General features: G+C 45.5%; 1 protein-coding gene across 5 annotated transcripts in view; it reads right to left on the reverse strand.

Moving 5' to 3' along the window:
• LOC139543161 (RNA-binding protein 10-like) overlaps nt 1-17,081 on the reverse strand; it is a 252,021-nt gene that overhangs the window by 200,086 nt on the left and 34,854 nt on the right. For 4 of the 5 annotated variants that reach the window (XM_071349405.1, XM_071349404.1, XM_071349402.1 and 1 more), the window contains 6 exons: nt 13,168-13,371; nt 10,168-10,328; nt 6,788-6,885; nt 3,453-3,540; nt 399-558; nt 94-173 (listed from right to left, as the gene is read on the reverse strand). In XM_071349405.1, coding sequence (XP_071205506.1) covers nt 94-173; nt 399-558; nt 3,453-3,540; nt 6,788-6,885; nt 10,168-10,328; nt 13,168-13,371 — 791 coding nt within the window. The remainder of the gene's footprint in view (nt 1-93; nt 174-398; nt 559-3,452; nt 3,541-6,787; nt 6,886-10,167; nt 10,329-13,167; nt 13,372-17,081) is intronic. The other variant, XM_071349403.1, reaches the window with a different exon arrangement.

Consider the following 17,081-nt stretch of genomic DNA (forward strand, 5'->3'; position numbering starts at 1 on the left):
GTGAGGTGGGGAGAGAGACAGAGAGTATTTTTCTAGGATTTTGAGCATGAACACGATACATAATGAGTATTGAGACTCTGGTGTAGAATATACCTGTGTGGTTGCCGTAGTGATGAGCGGAGCTTGTGATTGTCCCAAAGAGAGCTGTACACCGTCCACTCCAGACGAGACCACTGACACACACACACACACACACACACACACACACACACACACACACACACACACACACACACACACACACACACACACACACACACACACACACACAACTATGAGCTATAATTGTAAGGTTGGAGTACCTAAAAAGACATTAAGACGTGTCCCCTTCTATTTCCCTATCTTTGTCCCTGTATACACCCCCAATAGGCCTGCTCCTGTGCTGGGTAGGGCTGTACCTGTTACCGCTGTCTGGGCCTTGTAGTCCGGGCCCTCAGGCCCCACGGTGTAGTCCAGGTTCTCCTCTTCTTCACAGACTCCCAGGGTTACCGCTGCCCCCTGGTAGTACAACCCCACATCCACACCATGCCGGGAGGTAGAGGACAGGGACTGGGCCTTCTGGTGAGGGGAGAGAGAGAGAGAGAGAGAGACAGGGGAGAGAGAGGGGGGGGGAGAGAGAGAGAGGGTGAAGGGGGGGGAGAGAGAGAGGGTGGAGAGAGAGGAGAGGGTGGAGAGAGAGAGAGAGAGAGAGGGGAGAGAGGGGGGGGGAGAGGGTGGAGAGAGAGAGGAGAGAGAGAGAGAGAGAGAGAGAGAGAGGGTGTGGAGAGAGAGAGGGTGTGGAGAGAGAGGGAGAGAGAGAGAGAGAGAAGAGAAGAGAAGAGAGAGGAGAAGAGAAGAGAAGAGAAGAGAAGAGAGGAGAGGAGAGGAGAGGAGAGGAGAGGAGAGGAGAGGAGAGGAGAGGAGATGAGAGGAGAGAGCATGACCGTGAAAAACTGTACAAAAAGCAGCAGCGATGGCTGTACTGGTTCTATATTATATACATATATTATTAGAATGGTTACCTGGGTAACAGACCACTGTGCTGCAGCGATGGCTGTACTGGTTCTATATTATATACATATATTATTAGAATGGTTACCTGGGTAACAGACCACTGTGCTGCAGCGATGGCTGTACTGGTTCTATATTATATACATATATTATTAGAATGGTTACCTGGGTAACAGAACACTGTGCTGCAGCGATGGCTATACTGGTTCTGTATTATATACATATATTATTAGAATGGTTACCTGGGTAACAGACCACTGTGCTGCAGCGATGGCTGTACTGGTTCTGTATTATATACATATATTATTAGAATGGTTACCTGGGTAACAGACCACTGTGCTGCAGCGATGGCTGTACTGGTTCTATATTATATACATATATTATTAGAATGGTTACCTGGGTAACAGACCACTGTGCTGCAGCGATGGCTGTACTGGTTCTATATTATATACATATATTATTAGAATGGTTACCTGGGTAACAGACCACTGTGCAGCAGCGATGGCTGTACTGGTTCTATATTATATACATATATTATTAGAATGGTTACCTGGGTAACAGACCACCGTGCAGCAGCGATGGCTGTACTGGTTCTATATTATATACAGTGGGGAGAACAAGTATTTGATACACTGCCGATTTTGCAGGTTTTCCTACTTACAAAGCATGTAGAGGTCTGTAATTTTTATCATAGGTACACTTCAACTGTGAGAGACGGAATCTAAAACAAAAATCCAGAAAATCACATTGTATGATTTTTAAATAATTAATTTGCATTTTATTGCATGACATAAGTATTTGATCACCTACCAACCAGTAAGAATTCCGGCTCTCACAGACCTGTTAGTTTTTCTTTAAGAAGCCCTCCTGTTCTCCACTCATTACCTGTATTAACTGCACCTGTTTGAACTCGTTACCTGTATAAAAGACACCTGTCCACACACTCAATCAAACAGACTCCAACCTCTCCACAATAGCCAAGACCAGAGAGCTGTGTAAGGACATCAGGGATAAAATTGTAGACCTGCACAAGGCTGGGATGGGCTACAGGACAATAGGCAAGCAGCTTGGTGAGAAGGAAACAACTGTTGGCGCAATTATTAGAAAATGGAAGAAGTTCAAGATGACGGTCAATCACCCTCGGTCTGGGGCTCCATGCAAGATTTCACCTCGTGGGGCATCAATGATCATGAGGAAGGTGAGGGATCAGCCCAGAACTACACGGCAGGACCTGGTCAATGACCTGAAGAGAGCTGTGACCACAGTCTCAAAGAAAACCATTAGTAACACACTACGCCGTCATGGATTAAAATCCTGCAGCGCACGCAAGGTCCCCCTGCTTAAGCCAGTGCATGTCCAGGCCTGTCTGAAGTTTGCCAATGACCATCTGGATGATCCAGAGGAGGAATGGGAGAAGGTCATGTGGTCTGATGAGACAAAAATAGAGCTTTTTGGTCTAACTCCACTCGCCGTGTTTGGAGGAAGAAGAAGTATGAGTACAACCCCAAGAACACCATCCCAACCGTGAAGCATGGAGGTGGAAACATCATTCTTTGGGGATGCTTTTCTGCAAAGGGGACAGGACGACTGCACCGTATTGAGGGGAGGATGGATGGGGCCATGTATCGCGAGATCTTGGCCAACAACCTCCTTCCCTCAGTAAGAGCATTGAAGATGGGTCGTGGCTGGGTCTTCCAGCATGACAACGACACGAAGCACACAGCCATGGCAACTAAGGAGTGGCTCCGTAAGAAGCATCTCAAGGTCCTGGAGTGGCCTAGCCAGTCTCCAGACCTGAACCCAATAGAAAATCTTTGGAGGGAGCTGAAAGTCCGTATTGCCCAGCGACAGCCCCGAAACCTGAAGGATCTGGAGAAGATCTGTAGGGAGGAGTGGGCCAAAATCCCTGCTGCAGTGTGTGCAAACCTAGTCAAGAACTACAGGAAACGTATGATCTCTGTAATTGCAAACAAAGGTTTCTGTACCAAATATTAAGTTCTGCTTTTCTGATGTATCAAATACTTATGTCATGCAATAAAATGCAAATTAATTACTTAAAAATCATACAATGTGATTTTCTGGATTTTTGTTTTAGATTCCGTCTCTCATAGTTGAAGTGTACCTATGATAAAAATTACAGACCTCTACATGCTTTGTAAGTAGGAAAACCTGCAAAATCGGCAGTGTATCAAATACTTGTTCTCCCCACTGTATATTATTAGAATGGTTACCTGGGTAACGGACCACTGTGCTGCAGCGATGGCTGTACTGGTTCTATATTATATACATATATTATTAGAATGGTTACCTGGGTAACAGACCACTGTGCTGCAGCGATGGCTGTACTGGTTCTATATTATATACATATATTATTAGAATGGTTACCTGGGTAACAGACCACTGTGCTGCAGCGATGGCTGTACTGGTTCTATATTATATACATATATTATTAGAATGGTTACCTGGGTAACAGACCACTGTGCTGCAGCGATGGCTGTACTGGCAGCTGTCGCAGCACTCACTCTACTACCATCAGTCAGAAACACATCACTGAGGAGAGAGAGAGGGAGGAGGGAGAGGGAGAGGGAGAGGGGGGGAGGGAGAGAGGGAGAGGGAGAGAGAAAAGATGGAGGGAGGGAGGGAGGGAGGGAGGGAGGGAGGGAGGGAGGGAGGGAGGGAGGGAGGGAGGGAGGGAGGGAGGGAGGGAGGGAGGGAGGGAGGGGGGGAGGGGGAGAGGGGGGAGGGGGGGAGAAAGGGAGAGAGAGGGGGAGGAGGGAGGGAGGGAGGATAGAGGGAGAAACATAACTCATAAAAACTGAAGCACATTCCTTCTTAAAAACTGTAACAATATGGGCTGGTTTCCCGACAGAGATGAAGGATTAAACATAATCCTGGACTACAAACTCAATGGAGAACTGAGGCTTCAACTGGGGAAACAGGCCCTAAATATTTCTTCACAATGGCAGTGGTGTCTGTGTGTGTCTCTGTGTGTGTCTCTGTGTGTGTCTCTGTGTGTCTCTCTGTGTGTCTCTCTGTGTGTCTCTGTGTGTCTCTCTGTGTGTCTCTCTGTGTGTCTCTCTGTGTGTCTCTCTGTGTGTCTCTGTGTGTGTCTCTGTGTGTATCTCTGTGTGTGTCTCTGTGTGTGTCTCTGTGTGTGTCTCTGTGTGTCTCTCTGTGTGTCTCTCTGTGTCTCTGTGTGTGTCTCTGTGTGTCTCCCTGTGTGTCTCTGTGTGTCTCTGTGTGTCTCTCTGTGTGTCTCTCTGTGTGTGTCTCTGTGTGTGTCTCTGTGTGTCTCTGTGTGTCTCTCTGTGTGTCTCTCTGTGTGTCTCTCTGTGTGTCTCTCTGTGTGTCTCTCTGTGTGTCTCTCTGTGTGTCTCTCTGTGTGTGTCTCTGTGTGTCTCTCTGTGTGTCTCTCTGTGTGTCTCTGTGTGTCTCTCTGTGTGTCTCTCTGTGTGTCTCTCTGTGTGTCTCTGTGTGTCTCTCTGTGTTATACCTGGAGTACTTCTCCTATCTTATCCAGTGTCCTGTGTGAATTTAAGTATGCTCTCTCTAATTCTCTCGTTCTCTCTTTCTCTCTGAGAACCTGAGCCCTAGGACCATACGTCAGGACTACCGGGCATGATGACACCTTGCTGTCCCCAGTCCGCCTGGCCTTGCTGCTATTCCAGTTTCAACTGTTCTGTCTGCGGTTATGGAACCCCTACCTGTCCCAGACCTGCTGTTTTCAACTCTTAATGATCGGCTATGAAAAGCCAACTGCGATTTATTCCTGATTATTATTTGACCATGCTTGTCATTTATGAACATTTTGAAAATCTTGGCTCTCTCTAATTTTCTCCTTCTCTCCTTCTTTCTCTCGGAGGACCTGGGCCCTAGGACCATGCGTCGGGACTGCCGCCCGTGGTGACTCCTTGCTGTCCCCAGTCTGCCTGGCCTTGCTGCTATTCCAGTTTCAGCTGTTCTGCCTGCGGTTATGGAACCGCCACCTGTCCCAGACCTGTTGTTTTTCAACTCTTGATGATCGGCTATGAAAAGCCAACTGAAAATTATTCATGATTATTATTTGACCATGCTTGTCACTTATGAACATTTTTGAACATCTTGGCATAGTTCTGTTATAATCTCCACCCGGCACAGCCAGAAGAGGACTGGCCACCCCTCATAGCCTGGTTCCTCTCTAGGTTTCTTCCTAGGTTTTGGCCTTTCTAGGGAGTTTTTCCTAGCCACCGTGCTTCTACACCTGCATTGCTTGCTGTTTGGGGTTTTAGGCTGGGTTTCTGTACAGCACTTTGAGATATTAGCTGATGTACGAAGGGCTATATAAAATAAACTTGATTTGATTTGTGTGTGTCTCTGTGTGTCTCTGTGTGTGTCTCCGTGTGTCTCTGTGTGTCTCTGTGTGTCTCTCTGTGTCTCTCTGTGTGTCTCTGTGTGTCTCTCTGTGTGTCTCTCTGTGTGTCTCTGTGTGTGTCTCTGTGTGTGTCTCTGTGTGTCTCTGTGTGTGTCTCTGTGTGTGTGTCTCTGTGTGTGTCTCTGTGTGTGTCTCTGTGTGTCTCTCTGTGTCTCTCTGTGTCTCTCTGTGTGTCTCTGTGTGTCTCTGTGTGTGTCTCTGTGTGTGTCTCTGTGTGTGTCTCTGTGTGTCTCTGTGTGTGTCTCTGTGTGTGTCTCTCTGTGTGTCTCTCTGTGTGTGTCTCTGTGTGTGTGTCTCTGTGTGTGTGTCTCTGTGTGTGTCTCTGTGTGTGTCTCTGTGTGTGTCTCTGTGTGTGTCTCTCTGTGTGTGTCTCTGTGTGTGTATCTGTGTGTGTGTATCTGTGTGTGTGTCTCTCTGTGTGTCTCTGTGTGTCTCTCTGTGTGTCTCTGTGTGTGTCTCTGTGTGTCTCTCTGTGTGTCTCTCTGTGTGTCTCTGTGTGTCTCTCTGTGTGTCTCTCTGTGTGTCTCTCTGTGTGTCTCTCTGTGTGTCTCTCTGTGTGTCTCTGTGTGTCTCTGTGTGTCTCTCTGTGTGTCTCTGTGTGTGTCTCTGTGTGTCTCTCTGTGTGTCTCTCTGTGTGTCTCTGTGTCTCTCTGTGTGTCTCTCTGTGTGTCTCTCTGTGTGTCTCTCTGTGTGTCTCTGTGTCTCTCTGTGTGTCTCTGTGTGTCTCTGTGTGTCTCTCTGTGTGTCTCTGTGTGTGTCTCTGTGTGTGTGTCTCTGTGTGTGTGTCTCTGTGTGTCTCTCTGTGTGTGTCTCTGTGTGTCTCTCTGTGTGTGTCTCTGTGTGTGTATCTGTGTGTGTGTCTCTGTGTGTGTGTCTCTCTGTGTGTCTCTGTGTGTCTCTCTGTGTGTCTCTGTGTGTGTCTCTGTGTGTGTCTCTGTGTGTCTCTCTGTGTGTCTCTCTGTGTGTGTCTCTGTGTGTCTCTCTGTGTGTCTCTCTGTGTGTCTCTCTGTGTGTCTCTCTGTGTGTGTCTCTGTGTGTGTCTCTGTGTGTGTCTCTGTGTGTGTCTCTGTGTGTGTCTCTGTGTGTCTCTGTGTCTCTCTGTGTGTCTATGTGTGTCTATGTGTCTCTCTGTGTGTCTCTCTGTGTGTCTCTGTGTCTCTCTGTGTGTCTCTGTGTGTCTCTGTGTGTCTCTCTGTGTGTCTCTGTGTGTGTCTCTGTGTGTGTCTCTGTGTGTCTCTCTGTGTGTGTCTCTGTGTGTCTCTCTGTGTCTCTCTGTGTGTCTCTCTGTGTGTCTCTCTGTGTGTCTCTCTGTGTGTCTCTGTGTCTCTCTGTGTGTCTCTCTGTGTGTCTCTCTGTGTGTCTCTCTGTGTGTCTCTCTGTGTGTACCGTTTGGATCCCTTTGCGAACTCGACAGAGATGGCCTTCCCGTTTATAGAGAGACTTGGCTGTAAGGCCTGGAGGATCTGGAGCAGCTGAGATGCTTCCTGCAACACACAGACGGACACAGACACACAAACACAGTGTGAAACAATAGTAGGCAGCTGTAGGTATCTCCTCACCACTACAGTAGACAGCTGTAGGTATCTCCTCACCACTATAGTAGACAGCTGTAGGTATCTCCTCACCACTATAGTAGACAGCTGTAGGTATCTCCTCACCACTACAGTAGACAGCTGTAGGTATCTCCTCACCACTATAGTAGACAGCTGTAGGTATCTCCTCACCACTATAGTAGACAGCTGTAGGTATCTCCTCACCACTACAGTAGACATCTGTAGGTATCTCCTCACCACTACAGTAGACAGCTGTAGGTATCTCCTCACCACTACAGTAGACATCTGTAGGTATCTCCTCACCACTATAGTAGACAGCTGTAGGTATCTCCTCACCACTATAGTAGACAGTAGACAGCTGTAGGTATCTCCTCACCACTACAGTAGACAGCTGTAGGTATCTCCTCACCACTACAGTAGACAGCTGTAGGTATCTCCTCACCACTATAGTAGACAGCTGTAGGTATCTCCTCACCACTATAGTAGACAGCTGTAGGTATCTCCTCACCACTATAGTAGACAGCTGTAGGTATCTCCTCACCACTACAGTAGACAGCTGTAGGTATCTCCTCACCACTACAGTAGACAGCTGTAGGTATCTCCTCACCACTACAGTAGACAGCTGTAGGTATCTCCTCACCACTACAGTAGACAGCTGTAGGTATCTCCTCACCACTACAGTAGACAGCTGTAGGTATCTCCTCACCACTACAGTAGACAGCTGTAGGTATCTCCTCACCACTACAGTAGACAGCTGTAGGTATCTCCTCACCACTACAGTAGACAGCTGTAGGTATCTCCTCACCACTACAGTAGACAGCTGTAGGTATCTCCTCACCACTATAGTAGACAGCTGTAGGTATCTCCTCACCACTACAGTAGACAGCTGTAGGTATCTCCTCACCACTTCAGTAGACAGCTGTAGGTATCTCCTCACCACTACAGTAGACAGCTGTAGGTATCTCCTCACCACTACAGTAGACAGCTGTAGGTATCTCCTCACCACTACAGTAGACAGCTGTAGGTATCTCCTCACCACTATAGTAGACAGCTGTAGGTATCTCCTCACCACTATAGTAGACAGCTGTAGGTATCTCCTCACCACTACAGTAGACAGCTGTAGGTATCTCCTCACCACTATAGTAGACAGCTGTAGGTATCTCCTCACCACTATAGTAGACAGCTGTAGGTATCTCCTCACCACTATAGTAGACAGCTGTAGGTATCTCCTCACCACTATAGTAGACAGCTGTAGGTATCTCCTCACCACTACAGTAGACAGCTGTAGGTATCTCCTCACCACTACAGTAGACAGCTGTAGGTATCTCCTCACCACTACAGTAGACAGCTGTAGGTATCTCCTCACCACTACAGTAGACAGCTGTAGGTATCTCCTCACCACTACAGTAGACAGCTGTAGGTATCTCCTCACCACTACAGTAGACAGCTGTAGGTATCTCCTCACCACTACAGTAGACAGCTGTAGGTATCTCCTCACCACTACAGTAGACAGTAGACAGCTGTAGGTATCTCCTCACCACTACAGTAGACAGCTGTAGGTATCTCCTCACCACTATAGTAGACAGCTGTAGGTATCTCCTCACCACTATAGTAGACAGCTGTAGGTATCTCCTCACCACTACAGTAGACAGCTGTAGGTATCTCCTCACCACTACAGTAGACAGCTGTAGGTATCTCCTCACCACTACAGTAGACAGCTGTAGGTATCTCCTCACCACTACAGTAGACAGCTGTAGGTATCTCCTCACCACTATAGTAGACAGCTGTAGGTATCTCCTCACCACTATAGTAGACAGCTGTAGGTATCTCCTCACCACTACAGTAGACAGCTGTAGGTATCTCCTCACCACTACAGTAGACAGCTGTAGGTATCTCCTCACCACTACAGTAGACAGTAGACAGCTGTAGGTATCTCCTCACCACTACAGTAGACAGCTGTAGGTATCTCCTCACCACTACAGTAGACAGTAGACAGCTGTAGGTATCTCCTCACCACTACAGTAGACAGTAGACAGCTGTAGGTATCTCCTCACCACTATAGTAGACAGCTGTAGGTATCTCCTCACCACTACAGTAGACAGCTGTAGGTATCTCCTCACCACTATAGTAGACAGCTGTAGGTATCTCCTCACCACTACAGTAGACAGCTTTAGGTATCTCCTCACCACTACAGTAGACAGCTGTAGGTATCTCCTCACCACTACAGTAGACAGCTGTAGGTATCTCCTCACCACTATAGTAGACAGCTGTAGGTATCTCCTCACCACTATAGTAGACAGCTGTAGGTATCTCCTCACCACTACAGTAGACAGTAGACAGCTGTAGGTATCTCCTCACCACTACAGTAGACAGCTGTAGGTATCTCCTCACCACTACAGTAGACAGTAGACAGCTGTAGGTATCTCCTCACCACTACAGTAGACAGCTGTAGGTATCTCCTCACCACTATAGTAGACAGCTGTAGGTATCTCCTCACCACTACAGTAGACAGCTGTAGGTATCTCCTCACCACTACAGTAGACAGCTGTAGGTATCTCCTCACCACTATAGTAGACAGCTGTAGGTATCTCCTCACCACTATAGTAGACAGCTGTAGGTATCTCCTCACCACTACAGTAGACAGTAGACAGCTGTAGGTATCTCCTCACCACTATAGTAGACAGTAGACAGCTGTAGGTATCTCCTCACCACTACAGTAGACAGTAGACAGCTGTAGGTATCTCCTCACCACTACAGTAGACAGCTGTAGGTATCTCCTCACCACTATAGTAGACAGCTGTAGGTATCTCCTCACCACTATAGTAGACAGCTGTAGGTATCTCCTCACCACTACAGTAGACAGTAGACAGCTGTAGGTATCTCCTCACCACTATAGTAGACAGTAGACAGCTGTAGGTATCTCCTCACCACTATAGTAGACAGCTGTAGGTATCTCCTCACCACTACAGTAGACAGTAGACAGCTGTAGGTATCTCCTCACCACTACAGTAGACAGCTGTAGGTATCTCCTCACCACTACAGTAGACAGCTGTAGGTATCTCCTCACCACTACAGTAGACAGTAGACAGCTGTAGGTATCTCCTCACCACTACAGTAGACAGTAGACAGCTGTAGGTATCTCCTCACCACTACAGTAGACAGCTGTAGGTATCTCCTCACCACTATAGTAGACAGCTGTAGGTATCTCCTCACCACTATAGTAGACAGCTGCAGGAAAGCGAAGCCCCGGTTGAGTTGTGTCTGTTTGTCTTTGATCAGTCGAACATTAGAAGGCGACAGAGTAGCAAAGGGAGCCAGAGTAGACAGGATGGACTCCAGGGAGGTATGGGGACCCAGGTTCCTCAGGATCAGAGCTGGAGAGAAGAGAGAGAACATTAGAAGGAGCCAGAGTAGACAGGATGGACTCCAGGGAGGTATGGGGACCTCAGGATCAGAGCTGGAGGTGGGACAGATCGATGAATTGATGTATGTATTGATGTATTGATTGATGTATTTATGTATTGATAGATGTATTGATTGATTGATGCATTTATTGACGTATTGATGTATGTATTGATTGATGTATGTATTGATTGGTGTATTGATAGATTGATGGATTGATATATGTATTGATGGATTTATCGATTGATGTAAACTCAGCAAAAAAACAAACGTCCCTTTTTCAGGACCCCGTCTTTCAAAGATAATTCATAAAAATCCAAATAACTTCACAGATCTTCATTGTAAAGGGTTTAAACACTGTTTCCCATGCTTGTTCAATGAACCATAAACAATTAATGAACATGCACCTGTGGAACGGTCGTTAAGACACTAACAGCTTACAGACGGTAGGCAATTAAGGTCACAGTTATGAAAACTTAGGACACTAAGGAGGCCTTTCTACTGACTCTGAAAAACACCAGAAGAAAGATGCCCAGGGTTCCTGCTCATCTGCGTGAACGTGCCTTAGGCATGCTGCAAGGAGGCATGAGGACTGCAGATGTGGCCAGGGCAATACATTACAATGTCCGTACTGTGAGGACAGCACTACAGGGAGACAGGACGGACAGCTGATCGTCCTCGCAGTGGCAGACCACGTGTAACAACACATGCACAGGATCGGTACATCCAAACATCACATCTGCGGGATAGGTACTGGATGGCAACAACAACTGCCCGAGTTACATCAGGAACAAACAATCCCTCCATCAGTGCTCAGAATGTCCACAATAGGTTGAGAGAGGCTGGACTGAGGGCTTGTAGGTAGAATCATTTGATTATGGATGAAGACGTTGCCATTTTCTTTTGCCGTTTTTTTTAAGGGGGGGGGCTATTTATGTAAGATTTTCTCTTATGGCATCTTGCTCTCTTAGCTTCTCTGTTGGATGGGTATGATGCCTGTTGTCCCCATAATGTGAGTCTTCTCTGTCCCCATAATGTGAGTCTTCTCTGTCCCCATAATGTGAGTTGTTGGTTGAAAAACTGGCCATCAGCCAAAATATGAATATATTTATTGCTGTGGCCCCCCCCCAGCCGCTTCGGCGGAAGCTGTTGGTATTATTTCTGATTATTTAAAACCCTTTCTGGTATCTGAACTGGTTGTGTTTATTAAAAATAAATCAAACAAAAATAGCACATTTACATAAGTATTCAGACCCTTTACTCAGTACTTTGTTGAAGCACCTTTGGCAAAGATTACTGCCTCAAGTCTTCTTGGGTATGACGCTACAAGCTTGGCACACCTGTATTTGGGGAGTTTCTCCCATTCTTCTCTGCAGATCCTCTCAAGCTCTGTCAGGTTGGATTAGGGAACGTCGCTGCACAGCTATTTTCAGGTCTCTCCAGAGATGATCGATCGGGTTCAAGTCCGGGCTCTGGCTGGGCCACTCAAGGACATTCTGAGACTTGTCCCAAAGCTACTCCTGCGTTGTCTTTTCTGTGTGCTTAGTGTCATTATCCTGTTGGAAGGTGAACCTTCGCTCCAGTCTGAGATCCTGAGCCCTCTGGAGCAGGTTTTCATCAAGGATCTCTCTGTACTTTGCTCTGTTCATAATGCCACCACCATGTTTCACAGTAGGGATGGTGCCAGGCTTCCTCCAGATGTGACGCTTGGCAAGAACTAGAGGGGATCCATAATAAACCCAAGGAAGAGTAGCTGCTGCCTTGGCAGGAACTAATGGGGACCCATAATAAACCCCAGGAAGAGTAGCTGCTGCCTTGGCAGGAACTAATGGGGACCCATAATAAACCCCAGGAAGAGTAGCTGCTGCCTTGTCAGGAACTAAATGGGGACCCATAATAAACCCCAGGAAGAGTAGCTGCTGCCTTGGCAAGAACTAATGGGGATCCATAATAAACCCCAGGAAGAGTAGCTGCTGCCTTGGCAGGAACTAATGGGGATCCATAATAAACCCCAGGAAGAGTAGCTGCTGCCTTGGCAGGAACTAATGGGGATCCATAATAAACCCCAGGAAGAGTAGCTGCTGCCTTGGCAGGAAGTAATGAGGATCCATAATAAACCCCAGAAAGAGTAGCTGCTGCCTTGACAGGAACTAATGGGGATCCATAATAAACCCCAGGAAGAGTAACTGCTGCCTTGTCAGGAACTAATGGGGATCCATAATAAATACAAATCCATCCTAAGGTTTCTCCTAACACTGCCGTTAAACTCTGTACCTGTTTTAAAGTCACCACTGGCCTCATTAGGAAATCCCTGAGTGGTTTCCTTCTTCTCCGGCAACTGAGTTAGGAAGGACACCTACATCTTTGTAATATTTTTTAAATGTATTTATTTATCCCTTATTTTACCAAGTAAGTTGACTGACAACATATTCTCTTTTACAGCAACGACCTGGCGAATAGTTACAGGGGAGAGGAGGGGGGTGAATGAGCCAATTGTAAGCTTTGTAGTTACTGGGTGTATTGATACAGCATCCAAAGTGCAATTAATAACTTCACCGTGCTCAAAGGGATATTCAAATGTCTGTTTTTTTAATTTTTTTATACCCAATGGGTACCCTTCCTTGCGAGGCATTGGAAAACCTCCCTGATCTTTAGTCCACTGTGACATTATGGGCTATTGTGTGTAGGCCAGTGATACAACATCTCAATTTTAAATGTATTTCACTTTCTTCGTAAACATATGTTTCCCATGCCGATAATGAATCGATTTAATAAATATATTGAGAGTGAGATAGAGAGAGTTAGACTCACTGTCGTTGGCCACCTCAGGCTGTTGTGTGTTAGTTGCCCCGGCATTGGTGAGAAGGGCAGTAGAGGAGGCAGCAGCAGGCTGGTAAAGGGCAGGGAGGGGCAATAAGCCCTGGGCACCATCCTTCTGATGCCCCCCCAGGGGTAACTCCCTCAGCTGGGGCAGTTTCAGCTCTGCCTCTGGAGGTAAGACACAGAGTGAGATATCTGCCGGGAGGCAGCCCAGGGTTTGTCATTTTACAACAATTCTATTGGTTCAATTTCACTCAATCAAATCAAGCCCACACAGCAAATTCTCCAAATCAACACCGACACCGTTACATTTAACACTGGTCCAGTGTCTATACGGGTCCACACTTTTCAGCAGAAATATAACACATTTTCAGTGTTAAATTAACACACTGCTTAGTGTAAAGCCTTGTTTGCATATTTCCCAGAATGCCTTGCTATTTGAGTGAATTGTAAAGTTACCAGCCAAGACTGTATTTGTTAGTGACAGAGACATGGTTAAGACAGTCATCCATTTTTCACTCCTGTGGCCTTCACCAAGTGAGATCCTAAGCGAAAAAAAAATCTAACTTCATTCGTCACATGCTTCGTAAAACAAAATAAACATAATAGAACAATTAAAAAATAATAACACAAAGAATAAATACACATTGAGCAACGATAACTTGGTTCTATAACTTGGTTATATACACGGGGTACCAGTACCAAATCGATGTGCAAATTGACTAGTCAACAGGATACAGGGCATTCGGAAACTATTCAGACCCTTTCACATATTCAACATTTTGTTACGTTACAGCCTTATTCTAAAATGGATTAAAAATACAATTCTCATCAATCGAGGACCCCATAATGACCCAAGCAAAAACAATTTTTTAAGACATTTTTGCTAATGTATTTATTTATTGCAGAAAGCACAATTTAATCAATTTTAGAAAAAGGCTGTACAGTAACAAAATGTGGAAAAAGTTAAGGGTTCTGAACTGTAACTCAGTAAAAAATCATTGAAATTGTTGCATGTTGCGTTTATATTTTAGTTTAGTATATATAGCTCTGGGGAGAAGTATCTACCAAAATAACTCCATTAGGACCTGGGACAATACAGAGAAGACTTCTAATGCTCTCTACTAGCGCTGAGAGAGAACCCGAAATGTCTGTTATTGTTTGGTATTTAAAAAACTAATTGACCGACATCTGTTCAACTATTTGAATTCCATTTAGTTTCTCTAGAGATAGATCAGACCCAGAATGAACTGTGTGATGTAGTAGGGAGTTGTAGTTTCTCTAGAGATAAATCAGATCCAGCCTGAACGGTGTAATGAAGTAGGGAGTTGTAGTTTCTCTAGAGATAATTCAGACCCAGCCTGAACGGTGTGATGTAGTAGGGAGTTGTAGTTCACATACTCTAAGTGATAATTGGTATTCAGCAGTCATAAGTATGCCTTATTACTTTGAAGAACTACTGAAATAGTGTCTGTGTCAGACAGCAGCTCTATAGAGATGAGATGATGACTCAGACAGCAGCTCTATAGAGATGAGATGATGACTCAGACAGCAGCTCTATAGAGATGAGATGATGACTCAGACAGCAGCTCTATAGAGATGAGATGATGACTCAGACAGCAGCTCTATAGAGATGAGATGATGACTCAGACAGCAGCTCTATAGAGATGAGATGATGACTCAGACAGCAGCTCTATAGAGATGAGACGATGACTCAGACAGCAGCTCTATAGAGATGAGACGATGACTCAGACAGCGGCTCTATAGAGATGAGATGATGACTCAGACAGCAGCTCTATAGAGATGAGACGATGACTCAGACAGCAGCTCTATAGAGATGAGATGACTCAGACAGCAGCTCTATAGAGATGAGATGATGACTCAGACAGCAGCTCTATAGAGATGAGACGATGACTCAGACAGCAGCTCTATAGAGATGAGACGATGACTCAGACAGCAGCTCTATAGAGATGAGATGATGACTCAGACAGCAGCTCTATAGAGATGAGACGATGACTCAGACAGCAGCTCTATAGAGATGAGATGATGACTCAGACAGCAGCTCTATAGAGATGAGATGATGACTCAGACAGCAGCTCTATAGAGATGAGATGATGACTCAGACAGCAGCTCTATAGAGATGAGATGATGACTCAGACAGCAGCTCTATAGAGATGAGATGATGACTCAGACAGCAGCTCTATAGAGATGAGACGATGACTCAGACAGCAGCTCTATAGAGATGAGACGATGACTCAGACAGCAGCTCTATAGAGATGAGATGATTACTCAGACAGCAGCTCTATAGAGATGAGACGATGACTCAGACAGCAGCTCTATAGAGATGAGACGATGACTCAGACAGCAGCTCTATAGAGATGAGATGATTACTCAGACAGCAGCTCTATAGAGATGAGATGATGACTCAGACAGCAGCTCTATAGAGATGAGATGATTACTCAGACAGCAGCTCTATAGAGATGAGATGACTCAGACAGCAGCTCTATAGAGATGAGATGATGACTCAGACAGCAGCTCTATAGAGATGAGACGATGACTCAGACAGCAGCTCTATAGAGATGAGACGATGACTCAGACAGCAGCTCTATAGAGATGAGATGATGACTCAGACAGCAGCTCTATAGAGATGAGACGATGACTCAGACAGCAGCTCTATAGAGATGAGATGACTTGGAATTAAATAAAACAAATGCACTACTATAACTATAACCAGTCACTACCACTACTATAACCAGTCACTACCACTACTATAACCAGTCACTACCACTACTATAACCAGTCACTACCACTACTATAACCAGTCACTACCACTACTATAACCAGTCACTACCACTACTATAACTATAACCAGTCACTACCACTACTATAACCAGTCACTACCACTACTATAACCAGACACTACTATAACTATAACCAGTCACTACCACTACTATAACCAGTCACTACCACTACTATAACCAGACACTACCACTACTATAACCAGACACTACCACTACTATAACCAGCCACTACCACTACTATAACCAGTCACTACCACTACTATAACCAGTCACTACCACTACTATAACCAGTCACTACCACTACTATAACCAGTCACTACCACTACTATAACCAGTCACTACCACTACTATAACCAGACACTACCATTACTATAACCAGACACTACCACTACTATAACCAGACACTACCACTACTATAACCAGTCACTACCACTACTATAACCAGTCACTACCACTACTATAACCAGTCACTACCACTACTATAACCAGTCACTACCACTACTATAACCAGTCACTACCACTACTATAACCAGACACTTCCACTACTATAACCAGTCACTACCATTACTATAACCAGACACTACCACTACTATAACCAGTCACTACCACTACTATAACTATAACCAGTCACTACCATTACTATAACCAGTCACTACCACTACTATAACTATAACCAGTCACTACCACTACTATAACCAGTCACTACCACTACTATAACCAGTCACTACCACTACTATAACCAGTCACTACCACTACTATAACCAGTCACTACCACTACTATAACCAGTCACTACCACTACTATAACCAGTCACTACCACTACTATAACCAGTCACTACCACTACTATAACCAGTCACTACCACTACTATAACCAGTCACTACCACTACTATAACCAGTCACTACCACACCTATAACCAGTCACTACCACTACTATAACCAGTCACTACCATTACTATAACCAGTCACTACCACTACTATAACCAGACACTACCACTACTATAACCAGTCACTACCACTACTATAACCAGTCACTACCACTACTATAACCAGTCACTACCACTACTATAACCAGTCACTACCACTACTATAACCAGTCACTACCA

This window comes from Salvelinus alpinus, chromosome 17 (assembly GCF_045679555.1).
Source record: "Salvelinus alpinus chromosome 17, SLU_Salpinus.1, whole genome shotgun sequence".
In the NCBI taxonomy this organism is placed as follows: Eukaryota; Metazoa; Chordata; class Actinopteri; order Salmoniformes; family Salmonidae; genus Salvelinus; species Salvelinus alpinus.